Genomic DNA, 16,072 nt, shown 5'->3' on the forward strand with positions numbered 1-16,072 from the left:
CACAGCAGTTGAGGAGGAAGGAGACTTAGACCCAGAAGTCTCTCCATCCACACCCAGGGAAGGATTCTCTCAACCTCCAACCTACCTCCATTTTCTTGGATAGGCCCAGAGATGAAGCTAGACCTTTTGATCAGGGCCAGAGGGGCAGGAGGAGAGGGAGGGGAAGTTTGGGAACTAGCAGGTAGGTGACATGCATTAGCTTCATTAGCTTCAGGCCAAGTGGACAGAGGACACCTTGGAGGGTAAGAAACCTCTTCCCCCTCACCTCTCCCTACCCCCATCTAACTCCATTTGTGGTAGGATCTTTAGGAGGGGGCATGTCTTGGAGAGGTTTGGGGACCTCAAGTGTGGGGACTGAGGCCTCTTCTCTGCTGAAATCCAGACAACAAGACTGGAAAGCAATATAGTTGTCCTGCTTTCCAGGACAGGGCTGGCCTTTGACACATGATGTTCATTTGTCCATTCTCTGCTGAGGAAACCCCTACATAGTCCGAGGAGAGACACATTTGGGGAGAGTGTCTCCAGGGCAGAGAGACATCCAGTTAATTGGGCGGAAGTGTCCCCATTCTTCACGTCGCTATCAGGAAGTCCTACCTTTAACTCACTTTCAGCTATCTTTCTGCAGATCCAACCTATTTCTATTCCCCCCAACCCTTCCAGACTTGAATATGATCTCCTGAGGCTTCCTTCAACCTTGTCACGCCCCCAATTCCGGGTTTTTCAGGTAAAACTGCTCCCTCCACTTCTTTACCCTCCAAGCCCCTCCCCATCTTGTCAAGCCCCCCCCAGGCTCCGCCCAGCTCGCCCTCCTGGCCACCGCGGCAGCCAATAGCTGAGAACCTGATTTGCATAGCGGCGCTGGGGAGCTGCGGAGGGAAAGGGGAGGGACCAGGCGACCTCCTAAATCAAAGTTGGGAGGCGAGGACTGGGTGGAGGGGGTGCCCGGCTGGGGCCGGCGGGGGGAGGGGAAGGGGAAGGGGAGGGGGTAGGGGGGCGGGCGCAGAGGACGGCGAAGCCTGCCGGACACTGACAGCTCCATCGCTCCCTCCCTCGGCTCATCCCCGAGTGCCCACTTCCCTCCTCCCCTCGCTCGGAGCAGCATCCTTGGTCCTCACTCCTGGGGTCGTCCTGCTTCCGCGGCTCCGTGTAATTACCTCCTCTCACCCACCAACCCGGGAACTTTCTCCGCCCGCACCCGGGAGTAGGGGGGTTGCTTTGCCTGGGCGGGTTTCTCCTGGGGTTCGTTGGGGGGCAGTCTCTAGAGAAGGGCTTCAGGGTCCCAGAGAGACGCCTGCCGCCCTCAGCCTGCCTCCAGCCGGGCTGCCGTCGGGTCTCGGCACCCTCTCTTCCCCTCTCGCCTAACCATGACCGAAATGAGCGAGAAGGAGAACGAACCGGATGACGCGGCCACCCACACCCCCCCGGGGACCGTCTCTGCCCTCCAGGAAACCAAGGTAACTCGGGAGGCGCGAGGCCTGGACCCCTGCCCAGTACGCCCCCAGCCCGGGCGCCCTCCTCCCGATGCGGTTGCCACTGTGGCCTCGGGTGCCCTGGGGTCACAGAAGCGGGACCTGTGTGGTCCCTAACGCTCCACGCGGCGACCCGGGGGCAGTGGGTTCGTGACGAGGGGCCACAAGGAGCCCCCATCACACAAGCACGACACGCCCTTGCGCGCGTGATGAGCGGACGCTCCACCGCGACCCTCCAGGGAGGTTGTATGTAACTCGGCTTTGTTGGAGGGAGTCGGCGCGGCGAAGGCGGAGGCAGTGTGTAGCGGTGTGTAGCGGGTGTGGGCTGGTATACTCGCCCGCGTGTGCGTGCGAGGCGCACCCCTCCCGTGTCCGCCAGGTCTGTCTGTCCCTCTCTCTTTGCCTGTGTCTCTCTGAAAATGTCTCTACAACCTGTTTGTCTCTGTCTTGGTATCTCTCTGTGTGCGTCTCTCTCGGGTCCTCTCGGCGTCTCTGTGTGTTTATTTCTGAGTCTCTCTAGATGTCTCTCTCTGACCCGCCGCAGTCCTGCATTCCCCCCCCCCCCAACCGGGTTAGGCTCGGGGACGTGAGGCCGCGGCCCGGGGCTGCGCAGCTTCTGAGTTCGCGCTGGGGGCTGCTGAGGCGCGGGCCATCACTGGCGGGGACCCGGGGACTGTTGTTGCGGCTCCAGATGAGAAAGACAGGCAGCCCACGCCAGCGGGCCGTGGGCCGGGGAGGGGGGCAGGGAGCTGGTAGAAGCAAAAAGGGAAGTCATCATAATTAATGAATGTCATAATTACCCCTAATTATGTATGATTGCTACTCCTGCGGGAGTCACAATGAATAAATTATTCCCCGATGAAGTCAGGCGGAGCCCAGACTCCTGGCGCTGAAGGCGGTGGGGTGGGGGAGAACACTGCTCACATTCAACCGCCCCCCCCCACGCCTCTACTCTGCCTGCTCCCTCCCCAAGTTCTAGGTGTTGACCCGCAAGAAGTTCTGCGGAAGCGACCTGAGCAGGGGACCTGGGGATGGGGAGAGAAGAAGGGGCAGTGCTCTCTCTGCCCCGCCCCCCCCACCCCAGATTTCAGGCCAAGACTACTCTGTCGCTTTCCACCCTGGTAAATTGTTCCCACCCAGCTTCTGTTACCCAGATGAGGAGGGGGGCAGCCAGGACCAGAAATGGGTGGGGTCTTTGGCTCCCCCTGGTATCACTAGCTCATCTATAGCTCTTTCCAATGCCCATCTTCCTCCTAATTCTGTCTTACCGCCCCCCAGGATATGAGGTTAATTCAAGGTCAAGGTCATCAAGGGAGTGACCAAGGGAAGATGAGTAGGACCAGAGTGGATGGTGTCAGGCTGAGGCACCCCAGGTAGGCTCCCCATCCCTAAACCAAAGGGACCCAGTGGGTCTCCACAGCCAAGTCTTCAGATTCACACTTGACCTTCTCCTGCTCCCTTCTGAGAACTAGACCTTGGGCTCTCAGCCCACAGAGTTACCTCCCCCTCAGAGAGCCAAGTCTACTGGGAAAGGAATGAGGTGTTGGGGGGCAGAATATTGCTTGGAATATTTGTGACAGCTCCTTTCAAGCAGAAGATCCCCATCCTGAGGGAACTGAGCCCCATCCTGAGTTCCAGTGCCCCTGAGCTTCACAGCTGCTTCTAGTCACCCTGGACAGACACATACAAACCCCTTGCTTGCTTCCCAGGGGATTGAGGGCCTCCCAGGTCCTGCCCTGATTCCCACACCACGGCCTGGCCACTCAGCCCCCTCCTTAAGAGTTCTCCGAGAGCAGGCAGGAGGGCTGGGCAGTGCTGCCTCAGCAGTCAGCAGGCTGCAGGCTCAGCTGTGTGGGGAGGGGTGGTCAGGGCCTGGCAGGTCTGTACCTCCTTCCTCCCAGCCCAAGGACTGTCCCATGCCATCACCTCTGGGTCTGAGCCATGGAGATCTGTGGAGCAGGGAAGGAAGGGGAGTGTACACCTGACCTGGTCCCTCTGTGCCAGGCCAGTTGGAGCCCTGCCCCTTTGCCGCCCTCCCCTGTACCTCATTTATGAAGGACTCAGTAATAACAACACAGGCTGGATTGCAGGTCTGGGGGAAGGTACTCAGGAGGGCAGAGGTGGGCAGAGAGAGAATTCAGAACACTTGCCAGCCTCCTTCCATCCCCCCACCTCAACTTGTCCCAAAGTAGCTTCTGTCTTCAGACTGTAGAGGTGGAGGAGAGGGAAGGGAGAGGGTCAGTGCTCAATTTGAGGCAGGTACAACAGAGGTGGCTGGTGTACTTGTCTTCATTAGGCAGTGAAGTCAACATTCCAGACCTATTCGTCAGTGTTTGGGGCCCCCTGGCGATTTCTTGCCAGCCCAAGTCCAGCCTCCTGCTCACCCTAAAGTCGGGTATCACTCCGGCACCCAAGCTACTCAGCCACCCTCCTAGTGTCAGCGTCGCCCTCTCTGGGTCCCCATCCCATCCTACTACATAGGGCCTGCCATCACCCCCTTTGGTGCCATCTTTGGAAAGACCCTGCCATGCCAGCTCTGCCATCTGAGTCAGCTTGTGTCACATCTGCCACCACCCTCTGCCAGCTGCCTAGTGCCATTTCAGGAGCTGGCAGGAACTGAGGAAGGAAGGGACTGTCCAGGGTGTGGAGAGGTGGGGAGGAGGCAGGCGGGCCAGGTCCTGCCTCCAGCAGGGGATTCAGAATAACAGGTCTGATGGTCCAGGCTCCAAGCCAGACAAGCTCCTGGTGCTTTGGGAGGGAATGGGGTCCAAGTGGGCCAGCTTGCCAGGATATATGGTGACTTCTTCTCATGCCGGGGAATGGGTCCTGGGACAGTGGGGGCACCAAAAAGATAGAGGGTGGGGAGGTAGAGAAAGGTCTTCTCTGGAAACTAGGAGTCCCAGGAGTGGAAATACCTGGCCAGGCTGAGCCCAAATGAGGTTTGGGTGGCCAAGCCAGATGTCTCTGGTGTGGGCAGGCATTAAGCCATTTGGCAGAGATGCCGTCATCTGCCCTCCAGCCACAGCCCTTGACATCTGCCAGCCACCCCAGGTGGCATTCCTTCCCACTTCTCCACCCTCCTGGGATCTGGGGCAGAGTTGGGGCTGCCCTGGTGATGGGGAACATTCTGTTCCAGAGGCTTTTGGTACCCTGCAGAGGTGGCTCTTGGCACTGAGGCCAGGCGGGGACCAGGAAAGGGCACAGGCTGGAGAGTAAGGAGGCTTGAAATCTCATCCTGTGAGGATTACTTTGGAAATAATGGCCTCAGGAGGGGGGAACATGATTGATGTCTTCAAATATTTGAAGAACTGATGTGTGTAAGCGGGAGTAGCCCTTCCTGGAGCCAAGGGAGGAACAAGGGCCGATAGGCAGGGAGGCAGGTTTCAGCTCTAAATAGGGAAGCACTTTCCAGCGATTGCAGCTGCCCAAAGATGGAATGACTGTCCCAAGAGAGGATGTGCTTGCCGTCACAAGAGGTGACCAACAGAGTCAGACAGCAATTCAGAGGGGACATGGCCAGAGCAGTGCGGGGTGGGGACTGCTCTATGTGCCCAGCCTTTCAAGTCCCTCCTAACCCTACATTTCATGACAAGCCCATGGCACAACTGAGGGCCAGAGGTGAGGGCCAGGGCAGGGTGCTCCTGGTCACTTGGGCTCAATAGCCAAAGCCACTGGTTCAAGTCCCGGCTCTGCTACTTAGCAGCTGCGGACTCATGATGAGTGAGTGACTTAACCCCCTCAGTTCCTCATCTGGAAAGTGGGCCAATAATTGTCACCACCTCAGTGGGTAGTGTCAGGGTTAATGAGATGCTGCATATCAATTCCAGGACTCTGACCACGACTGCCCCTCATTATGTTCATAAGTTCAGGTTTTTGCTTTGGGGACGTGAGCCTGTATTGCTTAGACAGCATCTAACCCTGACTTGGAGGTAGGGAAACTGAAGCTTAGAGAGAGAGAAAGTGAAGTGACTTGCCTTCAGGCAGCAGATTGCGTTCTGCACCCCCCCCCCCCGCAGCACATCCTCCCAGAGACCTCCTGTGCTCTGTGCCCACGGCCCCTGCGCAGAGCAGTGCGTGGTTCACCCGCCCCTCTGGGCCTGTCAGAGCCCCCAGAGCCACATAGAACATATTCGTGTTCTAATTAATTGTCCCTCTGGGCCTCGACCTCTGCCCCAATGCCCAGGCAGCTGGGGCCTGGGGCCCTGCTTCTCAGAGACACACAAAGAAGCCCACGGTGCTGGCCAGGAAGCTGGATTTGGAAGGAGCTGAGCAACTCAGCATGCCAGTCCCCCTAGGGCTCTGGCCTTTCAGCTGGCATACCGGGGCCCGCCTTTTGCCCAAACATTTCCCCCTCTGCTTCCCCCTCTGTCATGTGGCCTGCTGGCCTCCCTAGGGCTAGAGGGGCCACCACTTCCATTCCCTTGGCACGGTTGCCAAGCTGGCATCCATGGCACACAGGCTGCCTGGTGTCCCAGCTGGGAACCCTGGCCGAGTCTCCCTGCCTAGAGCCAGGCCTCTGCCCCCCACCTCCACCCTTTTCTTTTTTTAACTGGTAGAAAGGAATGGGAGGAGTAAGGGCTTTCAACAGGAGGGGAGTAGGGCAAGGGTCTGGGTAGAGAGGTCCAGATCTCACTCCGGGTAGAATAAGGGTGTGTTTGGGTGAGCGATGGAAATAACTCTGGCCTCACCGTAGAATCCACCCTGCACTCCAGAACACGTGCTCCGTTTAGGATTCCAGCCACTTGCTCATCATTTATTCCACAAACATTGACTGAGCACCTACTATGTGCTGAGGCCCATTATAGGGATTTGAAGCAACTTTCCCTGCCCTCCAGGGGCTCACAGCCTCCCGGAGGAGTGAGAAGTAAATGACAACATAAACCTGATGGGAGCTATCATGGAAGCCCATCCAGAAGCAGCCAACCAGAGGAGGGAGTGGGCCCACTGAAAGGAATTCCTGCAGAAGAAGAGACAGCTTCCCAGAGAAGGAAGAATCACAGGAAACCCTGAAGAAGAAAGCGGGAAAAAACTGGATAAGGCAGAGAAGAGGACAAACATGTAAAAAGCTCAGATGCATAAAACACGGATGAGTTCAAGTCCTCACATTTGGGCTCAGGTGGAAGGCCTGGGGTGGAAGGGCAGGTTTGGCCAAGTTGCAGTTTCATGGCTGGGACAGGGACCTTGGCTGGGTCCTGAGGAGCCATGAAAGGTTTTTTGCAGGGTCAGGGATCACCTCCCTGGCAGCTGCATGGAGAACAGGTGGGGATGGGCAAGGTGGAGGCAAAGAGCTATGGCCCTGAACCCGACAGGGTGCTGCAACCTGGACCAGGGCAGGGCTCTGGGGGTGCTGAGGTGTTGCAGGGGATGAACTGGAGAGGTGTTTTGGAGGGAGAATCAGCCCTGAGGATGAGGGTCCAGGGTGACCACTCCCCCACTCCCTGTTCAAGGACCGAGGACCTGGTGTGTTTTGGCCCCCAAAGTATTATTTTGTTAAGTTGAGTAAATGGTACACCCATTCAATGAAATTCCTGTGCAGCCATAAAAAAAGAATCGTGAAACTCTTTGTGTATTTGTATGGAATGATTTCCAAGAAAAAAGCAAGGCACGGGAGAAATAGTATACTACCATTTCTGCAAAGAAAAAAGGAAATAAAACCTCTTGAATTTGTTTCTATCCAATTTCACATAAAGTTCTAGATTTCTTAACTGACTTTTTTTTTTTTTTTTTGGCTGCACGCAGCATGCGGATTTTCCTGTGCCCCCTGCAATGGAAACACAGAGTCTTAACCACTGAACCACCAGGAAGTCCCGCTTAACTGACTTTAAATTTCATAAGTTCATGAAATGGATTAATATTTTTTATTAAAAAATTACTTTTATAAAAAAAAAGTCTAGGGGTGGGATAGGAAGGGTGGGAGGGAGATGCAAGTGGGAGGAGATATGGGGATATATGTATATGTATAGCTGATTCACTTTGTTATACAGCAGAAACTAACACACCATTGTAAAGCAATTATACTCCAATAAAGATGTTAAAAAAGAAAGAAAGTCTAGGGACTTCCCACGTGGCTCAGTGGTTGAGGTTCCGCGCTCCCAATGCAGGGGGCCCGGGTTCGATCCCTCGTCAGGGAACTAGATCCCACATGCATGCCGCAACTAAGAGTTCACATGCTACAACTAAGGAGCCCATGTGCCGCAACTAAGGAGCCCATGTGCCGCAACTAAGGAGCTGGCGAGCCGCAACTAAGGAAACTGCCTGCCACAACTAAGACCCGATGCAACCAAATAAATAAATAAATATTTTTAAAAAACGAAGTCTAGATTTCTTTTTGAAAATTGAGAAACCTGGCAACGCTGGGCTGCCCCTACAGACTAGCCCAGCTGGCTAAAGAGACCAGCAGCTACCCGCTGGCTGTCCAGTCCCCACCACTCCTAATCAGGTGCCTGTCCAGCCAGAACTCCTCTGCTCGAGGAGGTTCCCTGCCTGGCTCTTGTGGGCACCTGGGATGGTGACCTGCCTTCTGGAACTTGGCAGCCTCTTTCTCAGTACTTCATCTCACCTCTGGCTCTCAGCCTTCAGGCTGCCGCTGACCAAGGAGAGATCCCAGGGAGCCAGTCCCCTCCAGGCTCACAGCCCCTTTTCCTCTCTCAGCTCCAGAGGTTCAAGCGCTCACTTTCCCTCAAGAACATCCTCCGAAGTAAGAGCATGGAGAACTTCTTCTTTCGCTCGGGGTCTGAGCTCAAGTGCCCCACCGAGGTGCTGCTGACGCCCCCGACCCCGCTGCCGCCTCCCTCCCCACCACCAGCATCTGCAGACAGGGGCCTACCCACCCCAGCCCTGTCCCCCCGCCCGATCCCACGCCCCCTGGCACCACTCAAACCAGTGAGGCTGCACAGCTTCCAGGAACACGTCTTCAAGAGAGCCAGCCCCTGTGAGCTGTGCCACCAGTTCATTGTGGGTAGGTGCCTGGGTGGCAACAGAAGGGGTCGGGGTGGGTGTGGGAGGGGGCCCATGGACCTGACTGCCTGCTGTTGGGCTCCTGCTAATCCTAACGGTGCCCCTCCCTCTGGGAGGACATAAGCACCCTTGGGGGTGGGTGGGGGCCCAGTGTTGCTGTGTTTACTAACAGCTCAGGTTCCACCCTACTGTGTGGAGGTCGGAGCTAAGCCCCAGGCTGGCATGACGATGCCCAGTCCCTTGCTTCCTCATGCCCTAACCTGCCTCCTTTGCTCCTTGCCCTTGGATGTAGCCTCTCTTGACCACCCCCTCTTGCCAAACCCACATTCTTCCCAGGAAACTCCAAGCAGGGTTTGCGGTGTAAGACATGCAAAGTCAGCGTCCACCTCTGGTGCTCCGAGGAGATCTCCCACCAGCAGTGCCCAGGCAAGACGGTGAGTGGGGACCACACAGAGACGGCTGGCTGATGCTCTCAGGCCTGGCATGTGGGGGAATGAGTGCCCCGCAGGGCTGGTTCCTCGTGTGGGGTGGTGCTTGGGCTTGGGGAAGGCCAAACTCTCAAGGGGCTGTGACCTCCCTGTGCCCTCTCTCTGCCCCACCCCCACCCCCCGCCACAGTCCTCCTCCTTCCGCCGCAACTTCAGCTCCCCCCTCCTGGTGCATGAGCCGCCACCAGCCTGTGCCATGAGCAAGGAGTCCCCACCCACTGGTGAGTGTCCACTGTTGCCCCTGATCCCACTGTGGTGTGATGAGAGACCCACGCACTCCTCAGATGAGCACCTGAGTCACCCTGGCACTGCCCGTTCTTGGCACTACTACCACTCCCTTCTTTTTTTTTTTTTAGACTTCTTCTTCTTTTTGTTTGTTTGTTTTGGTTTTTTTCCCCACTTCCCTTCTTTGGATGCTCCTGTCCTGAATGTAGAGTTCATTCATTCATTCATCCATCCTTCAACAAACACTTTATTGAACACCTACTAAGTGCCAGGCACTGTGCTAGACATGGGAACACAGCCCTGAAGGAGGTGGAGCTCATGGTCTAGTAAGGGAGCTAGACATGAAATAAATAATCACACAAATCATCAACTAACCATCATTTGGTGAATGCCTGAAACAGAAGGATAGGGAATAAAGAGAGGATAAAGTTGGCACCGACCTCATCCACAGAGGCAAAGAAGGCATCCAGGAGACTTGAAAGATAGGGAATTAGTCTGAGGATCTGGGGAAGACCAGTGTGGACAGAAGGCAGGCCAGAGGTAGGAAGGGGCAGAGAGTTAAAGAAAGGATAATGAAGCTGGGACTGAGGGAGTCAGAGTAAAAGGGTGAGATGGGACACTGGGTGCAGGGCCTTGGGGTCCATTTTAGGAGTGTTCTTTGGACTTTATTCTTTTTTTTTTTTTAATTGAAGTATAGTTGATTTACAATGTTGTGTTAATTTCTGCTGTACAGCCAAGTGATTCAGTTATACATATATATACATTCTTTTTCATATTCTTTTCCATTATGGTTTATCACAGGATATTGAATATAGTTCCCTGTGCTCTACAGTAGGACCTTGGTGTTTATCCATTCTGTGTATAAACAGTTTGCATCTGCTAATCCCAAACTCTCAATCCATCCCTCCCCCACCCCGCCTCCCCCTTGGTAACGACAGGTCTTTGGACTTTATTATAAGGTCAATTTTTGTGTTTTTACAAGAGCATTCTGGCTACTGTGTGGGTTGGAGGGGCTGGACTGAAAGCAGGGAGACCAGTTGGGAGGCCATGATGGTTGCCAGGAAAGAGTTTGGTAGCTGGGACCAGGCTGGTAGCAGTGGCGATGGAGAGAAGTGAGCAGATTCTAGAAATGTTTGGGAGGTAGGACGAGGTGATGGAGTGAACACAGGCAGTGAGGTGGGCAAGGGGTCCAGGATGCTCCAGGTTTGTGCCTGGGCACCGTGGGAGGACACGGAGCTCTCACTGCTGTGAGGGAGACCTGGGAGGGGAAGGTGAGGGGAGTGCAGATTTCAGTTTAGGGCTGGCTGAGCAGGACAGCCAGCAGGGCAGCCGGGGCTGAGATGCAGGACTTCGGGGCAGAGCGAGCCTGGCAGCAGGGTGCCCGGCCTTGATGGTGACTCCTCAGTAGGGGCCAGCGGGAAGGTGGACCCCGTCTATGAGACCCTGCGCTATGGAACCTCCTTGGCCCTGATGAACCGCTCCAGCTTCAGCAGCAACTCTGAGTCCCCCACACGGAGCTTGGTATGGGGAGCACCAAAGGGGAGCCTCGGGGGCAGAGGTCTCAGAGGGAGGGGGGTCCAGGGGTTGAGCCCTCCCCTCTCTGTGTCCCTAGAGCGAGCGGGATGAGCTGATTGAGGACGGGGAAGGCAGCATCCGCAGCTCAGAGGAGGGCCCTGGTGACAGCGGTGAGTGGGATTGGGGACGAGGGGCAGGAATGGAGCACAGCGCGGGCCGCTGCCTGCTGCCTCACACCCTCGCCCCACCCTGGCATCTCCAGTATTCACAGCCCCGGCCGAGAGCGAAGGGTCAGGACCAGAGGAGAAGAGCCCTGGACAGCAGGTGAGGCTGGGCTGGCAGTGAGCCCCCGGCAGGCCAGGTGGGAAGGGGATGTCCTTCTCCTTGTCACTGATCCCTAGGTGGGTGACAGCGTGCTGAGTGGGAGTATCCCCGCTCCATCATTTATCCTCAGTCTACCGGGATGGGCAATGCCAGGGTGAGCAGGCCCGGGAGGCAGGGGTGTTACCACTCCCACCACTGACCCAATGCCTACTGCGCCCACTCCTACTCCCCCAAGGGTGGGCAGTTCTAGGGCGCAGCAGGCAGAAGAGGATCTCTCTTCTCCATCCCTGGCCCAGTCCCTTCAGGGGTGTGTAAGCACAGCAGATAGGATAGTCTTCACCTCCCCTGTCACTGACCCAGGAGCACTGTGCCCCGTCTCCTAGCCCCCAGGGTAGGCAAGGGGAGAGTGGGTGGAAAAAGAAAGGTGTCCCCCTCCCATCAATGACCCAGAGCTTTTCCACAGGCCCCCAGGCCCCTTCTACGGAAGGATGTGGGGCCCATGTACTCCTACGTCGCGCTCTACAAGTTTCTGCCCCAGGAAAACAACGACCTGGCTTTGCAGTAAGTCCTCCATCGTCCCAGTACCCGCCCCGGGCACCTGCCTGGCCCCAACCTCAGGGCTCTGTGCTCCCAGACCTTGGAACATGAGTGTGAGGGAGACCTTCAGGAACCTTCTCCTGGCACACTTGAGGCTACTGAGCCCAAAGAGGAGATGGAGGTGCCAGAGTCCAAGAGGGATTGGTGCTAATGTCACGTTTCCTGCCCCCTGCCCGGCCTCTGTCCTGGAGAGTGTCTGCCATACCTGTAGTCACGCAGCATCCTCCGAGGGCATCGAGAACTCTCCCCCAGCTGAGGGGGGCATGCAGGGGATCTGGGGGCCTAGGACTGTTGGGATGCAGAGTGGGAGGGTCCCTCATGCCCCATGTGCTACCCCCGCTCTCTCATCCCAGGCCTGGAGACCGGATCATGCTGGTGGATGACTCTAACGAGGACTGGTGGAAGGTGACTTGGCCGGGTGGGGAGCGGGGGGTGGGGGGCGGTAGGTACGTCACTAGCCCGCACCCTCAGAGAGCGCTGCCCCAGAGACCTGCTCTCCTTCCGCCACCGGCCCTAGCCAGGTCTTACTGTCACTTTGCCCCTCCCCGCCCCACCCTTGCCCCTCTGCCCACCTTGTGCCCTTTCCAGCCCAGAAGCCACCCGACTAGGGGCTCAAATACAGAGAACCCAAATCTGGAGGATGACAGCATTGGCTCTGAGTGGGCATTAGGTCTAGAGAAAGCAGTGGGGGTCGAGGTGGTGGCACGAGTGCTTATTGCCAGCCTCATCCCCAGGGCAAGATCTGCGACCGGGTTGGCTTCTTCCCAGCCAATTTTGTGCAGCGGGTGAGGCCAGGCGAGAACGTTTGGCGCTGCTGCCAACCCTTTTCTGGGAACAAGGAACAGGGCTACATGAGCCTCAAGGAGAGCCAGGTGAGGGCCTGGGCCCTGCATGGCTGGAGAGGTGGGCGTGGGAGAGAGGCAGCAGGGGTGTGGGCGAGGGCCCTGGAGGAGAACACTTGCAGCCTGGCAGCAGGAGGGAAGGCAGGCTAGAAGCAGTGGGGCTGGGAAGTTCCCTGGTGGCCTAGTGATTAGGATTCTGGGCTTTCACTACCGTGGCCGGGTTCAATCCCTAGTCCGGGAACTGAAATTCCCATTAAAAAAAAAAAAAAAAAAAAAGCAGCAGTGGGACTGCAGGGCTGTCCCGTCCTCCCCTCTGGGAATTGGGGCTGGCAGCTAACACAGGCAGAGGGCTGAGTTATGTTAGAGACAGTCGGGGGAGGAGCACTGGATTAGGAGTCTAGAGGCTTGGGTTTGAATGCTGGCTCTGCCTTTGGGTTCTTGTTAACCATGGGCAAGTCCTTTTCCCCCTGTTACCTCCTCTGCGAAATGGTAGTGTGTCAGGGGCATGAGACCAGCTCATCTCAAAGGTCAGACCCGAAGTGATGTTCTGTGTCTGCTGACTGCCTATTCTTGCACCCTGTACTCTCATGGGATCTGCTCCCATCATCCGGGCTCCGACCACATCTGATGCTGGTCCCGTCATCCCCTGGGATGGACCGCCTGGGAGCCATCAGCAGGACTTGGGGCCAGGGATGCAGGCAGTGCCAAGCCTCAGCTTCATGTCTCTTCCGCTCAGATCTGTGTGGGCGTGGGCAGGAGCAAGGATGCTGATGGCTTCATCCGCGTCAGCAGTGGCAAGAAGCGGGGTCTGGTGCCAGCCAACGTCCTGACCGAGATCTGAGAAGAGCCAAGAGAACCCAGAAGCCACCCCTGCCTGTGCCCGGCCCTTGCTTCTGGCCCCAGGAGGGGAGCAGGCATCTGCCCACACTCTCTCCCTCTGCCCTTCTCCTAGGGGCCAGTCACCATGGCTTGGGAGGCTTCTGCCCTGAGGAGGGTTTTATTTCATGGGTCCTGGGGTGCCCTGAGGAGGCTGCTCTGAGACTTGGAGGTGGGGAGGAGGAGAAAGTGGAAGGGGATGGGAAAGCTCCAGGTGGGTCCCCCTGGTGCCCAGGCACTCCGAAAGCCTGTTGCTATGCTGAGTCCAGCCCTGAGAGGAAGTTCCTGGGGAACTTCCCTGCTGTCTCTTCCAGAGACCTTCCCCTGCCCACAGCATCTTTGCCTGCCTGACAGCTCCCCTCTCCTCACAGAGCCTCTGCTTGGGTCTTTGTGTGTGTGCCCCTGCAGCTGCCCCTTTGGAAGTGGGGCCTTGGGAAGGTGCCCTCCCGGGTCCCTTAGCCCCAGCTCTGGGTAGGGAGGGAATTCAGGGCTGCAGGAGGATCCTGGTCTCACCACCTCTGTCACTCCATCAATTCTCAGGAAAGTTCTGCGGTTATCTCTCCCATTACTTGAAACCTGGGTGGACAGAGGAGGGGAGGGCTGAGGTCTGGGGAAGTTGTGGTAAATCAGAGACTGTCCCCTCGAGTAGCACAGTCACCGCAGGGCAGCCTCATCCCACCCTTGTGCACCGGGAAAGGGCACCCAAGAGCGGCCTGGACACAGAAACCCCATCAAGAACAAAAGACTGGCCCATGCCTGCTCAGAATAACCCCCAGTTCAGCGTCAGGACTCTAAAAGCTCAGTTCCTGCCCCAGGCCTCTCCAGGCCCACTCCAGGAGCCCAACCTTCAGGGCTGACCCCGCAGTGACCCTCCCTCACCCCCTCTCTCCAGGCTCTGCAGGGGACAGGGCTGCCGTTGCAGGGGTCCCTTTTCTGGTTGCATCTGCTCCCCTGTCCAGGACACAGAGCCCTGGGAGGAAGAGGGAGTGGGAGACAAAGAATTCTGTTTGAGCACCAGGAGGGGAAGGGGGTAGGCATCCTGGGGGTGGGGTGGGGACACGCAAAGAGGACCCCTCCCTTGCAGGTTGCTTTTCTCTGGTGCCAACTCCCCTCTCCCCCCAAGCTCAGAGCCTCCTCTTGTGCCCTTGATCGTGCCAGCCAATGCCACCCCCCATCCTAGGCACAGTCACACCCTCCCATGCAGTGGGAGGGACACATCCTCCTACCCACTGGCCCCTGCCCCGCCTCTCCCTCGCAGAGCGGGGGTACTCAAGCCACACTGCCCTGTTTGCTGCCATGAGGGCCCCCCCCCCTCCAGCAATGTCCCAGGGGCGGGCCCAATGCCCACTGTACATGAGGCTGCATGAGGCGTCTGCTGGGGCATTGCTGAGCCCCCAGACTCCTAATTAAATGTTTCTTGTCCCAACCTGTCTGCTCTATCTGCTTGGGCTAGAGGAAGGGAAGGGGGAAGGGGTCGCAGGGGTGGTGGTGGTGGTGGTGGAGGTACGAAAAGGGGACAGCCTGAAGGTCGGAGAATGTGTTCATCTCCGAGAGGAGGGATGTGGGGACTGAGCTGGCCCGGACAGTGAGAGTCCCCAAGCCTCCTCAGTCCCTTCCACCCAAGCAGCCTGAGCCAGGCGGGATCTGAGGAAGTGGGGCAGGAGGTTTGGGGGACGCCGGAGAGAGAGAGAGGGTGGGACTGCGGCCACTTTCTGGTTCGAGGCGCTCCTGCCTCGCGCAGGGGGCGGGCACACACCTCTGTGTCTGGACCGTTCCTGCCCAGTCAGAGATGCCCTCGGAGACCAGCCGTACCCAGGGTCGGGGGCGGGGGGGCTCAATAACCTCCCGGGATCAGCCTCGCCCCCGCAGCCCCCTAAACCCGAGGCAGATACGTTGGCGGCGAGGACAGCAGCGGACGGTGGGGCCCTGAGATGACTCATCGGGAGCCTGGCGCCAGGGGGCCGCGGTGGCGCCCCGCCCGCAGCGGTGCCCGCCGCCCACCTGCTCCGGCTGAGCCGCCTCTTTCCCGTCCGCACGCCCGGCCGCGTCATCGCCCAGGCGAGCACGTCCTGTGCTATTTATAGGCGGAGGGGAGCGCCGAGAGAGGGAGAGGCGGGCTGCGGCGGTGCCAGGGCAACGCCGTGCTGCCAGAATGCGGGGGGGGGGGGGGGGGGCTGCTCCCCCGGATAGTCACCCATCCGGCTCTGCCTTCCAGCCCCCCCAAATCAAGGTAGGCCCCGTGGAGCCAGACCCTGGGTCCCCAACCGCTTTCTTTGGGCTGCTTCAGGGATGACTCTAGAGCTTGGGGGTGGTAGGGGGAGCAGGAGAAGGAGGTTGATCCCCCTTCCTAGGACCCCTGATGATGGGACTGGATAAAGGGGTCACAAACCCAGTCCAGAGTCTTAAAAAGAGGGGAACTCACGCAAACAGGCACCTACTGTGCCAGGGAAACTATGCCAGGAACTTAATTTTATTTTATCCTCTAAGGACACAGTGAGGAAAGCGGTGGTGTCCCCTTTTCACAGATGATGAAACTGAGGCCCAGAGATATTAGGTGGCTTGCCCATGGTCATACAAATTAACCAGCCCAACCTTTCCCCTTTTATACTTGGAGCAACTGAGGCCCAGAGCAGACTAGAAACTTGCCCAAGGTCACCCAGCAAATTAACGGTCAAGCTGGTCTCAGAAATTCTCTCTCTGGCCTCTCAGTTCAGCTCTTCCCCCTGCTGGCCCTGGGTCCCTCAGTGGCTTAAACCAGCATGATGGAAACAGAGACACCT

At 57.6% G+C, this 16,072-nt stretch overlaps 1 protein-coding gene across 4 annotated transcripts; it reads left to right on the plus strand.

Annotated features, from left to right (window-relative positions):
* The first annotated feature begins 977 nt into the window (after window positions 1–977).
* STAC2 (SH3 and cysteine rich domain 2) lies at window positions 978–14,718 on the plus strand. 4 transcript variants are annotated; one of them, XM_057536925.1, is made up of 12 exons: window positions 980–1,146; window positions 1,305–1,454; window positions 8,121–8,427; window positions 8,763–8,860; window positions 9,044–9,134; window positions 10,544–10,659; window positions 10,751–10,823; window positions 10,916–10,977; window positions 11,441–11,538; window positions 11,928–11,979; window positions 12,309–12,446; window positions 13,153–14,718. In XM_057536925.1, the coding sequence occupies exons 2-12, from the start codon at window positions 1,365–1,367 to the stop codon at window positions 13,255–13,257; spliced, it is 1,230 nt and encodes a 409-aa protein (XP_057392908.1). In that variant the 5' UTR covers window positions 980–1,146; window positions 1,305–1,364; the 3' UTR covers window positions 13,258–14,718. The 4 variants fall into 4 exon arrangements, with proteins under 4 accessions (XP_028021120.2, XP_057392908.1, XP_007177595.2 ...); XM_007177533.2 differs by having other exon boundaries at window positions 980–1,454; XM_007177534.2 differs by having other exon boundaries at window positions 980–1,454; window positions 10,547–10,659.
* Window positions 14,719–16,072: the final 1,354 nt, after the last annotated feature.

The sequence above is a fragment of the Balaenoptera acutorostrata genome, chromosome 20, assembly GCF_949987535.1.
Source record: "Balaenoptera acutorostrata chromosome 20, mBalAcu1.1, whole genome shotgun sequence".
Lineage (NCBI taxonomy): Eukaryota > Metazoa > Chordata > Mammalia > Artiodactyla > Balaenopteridae > Balaenoptera > Balaenoptera acutorostrata.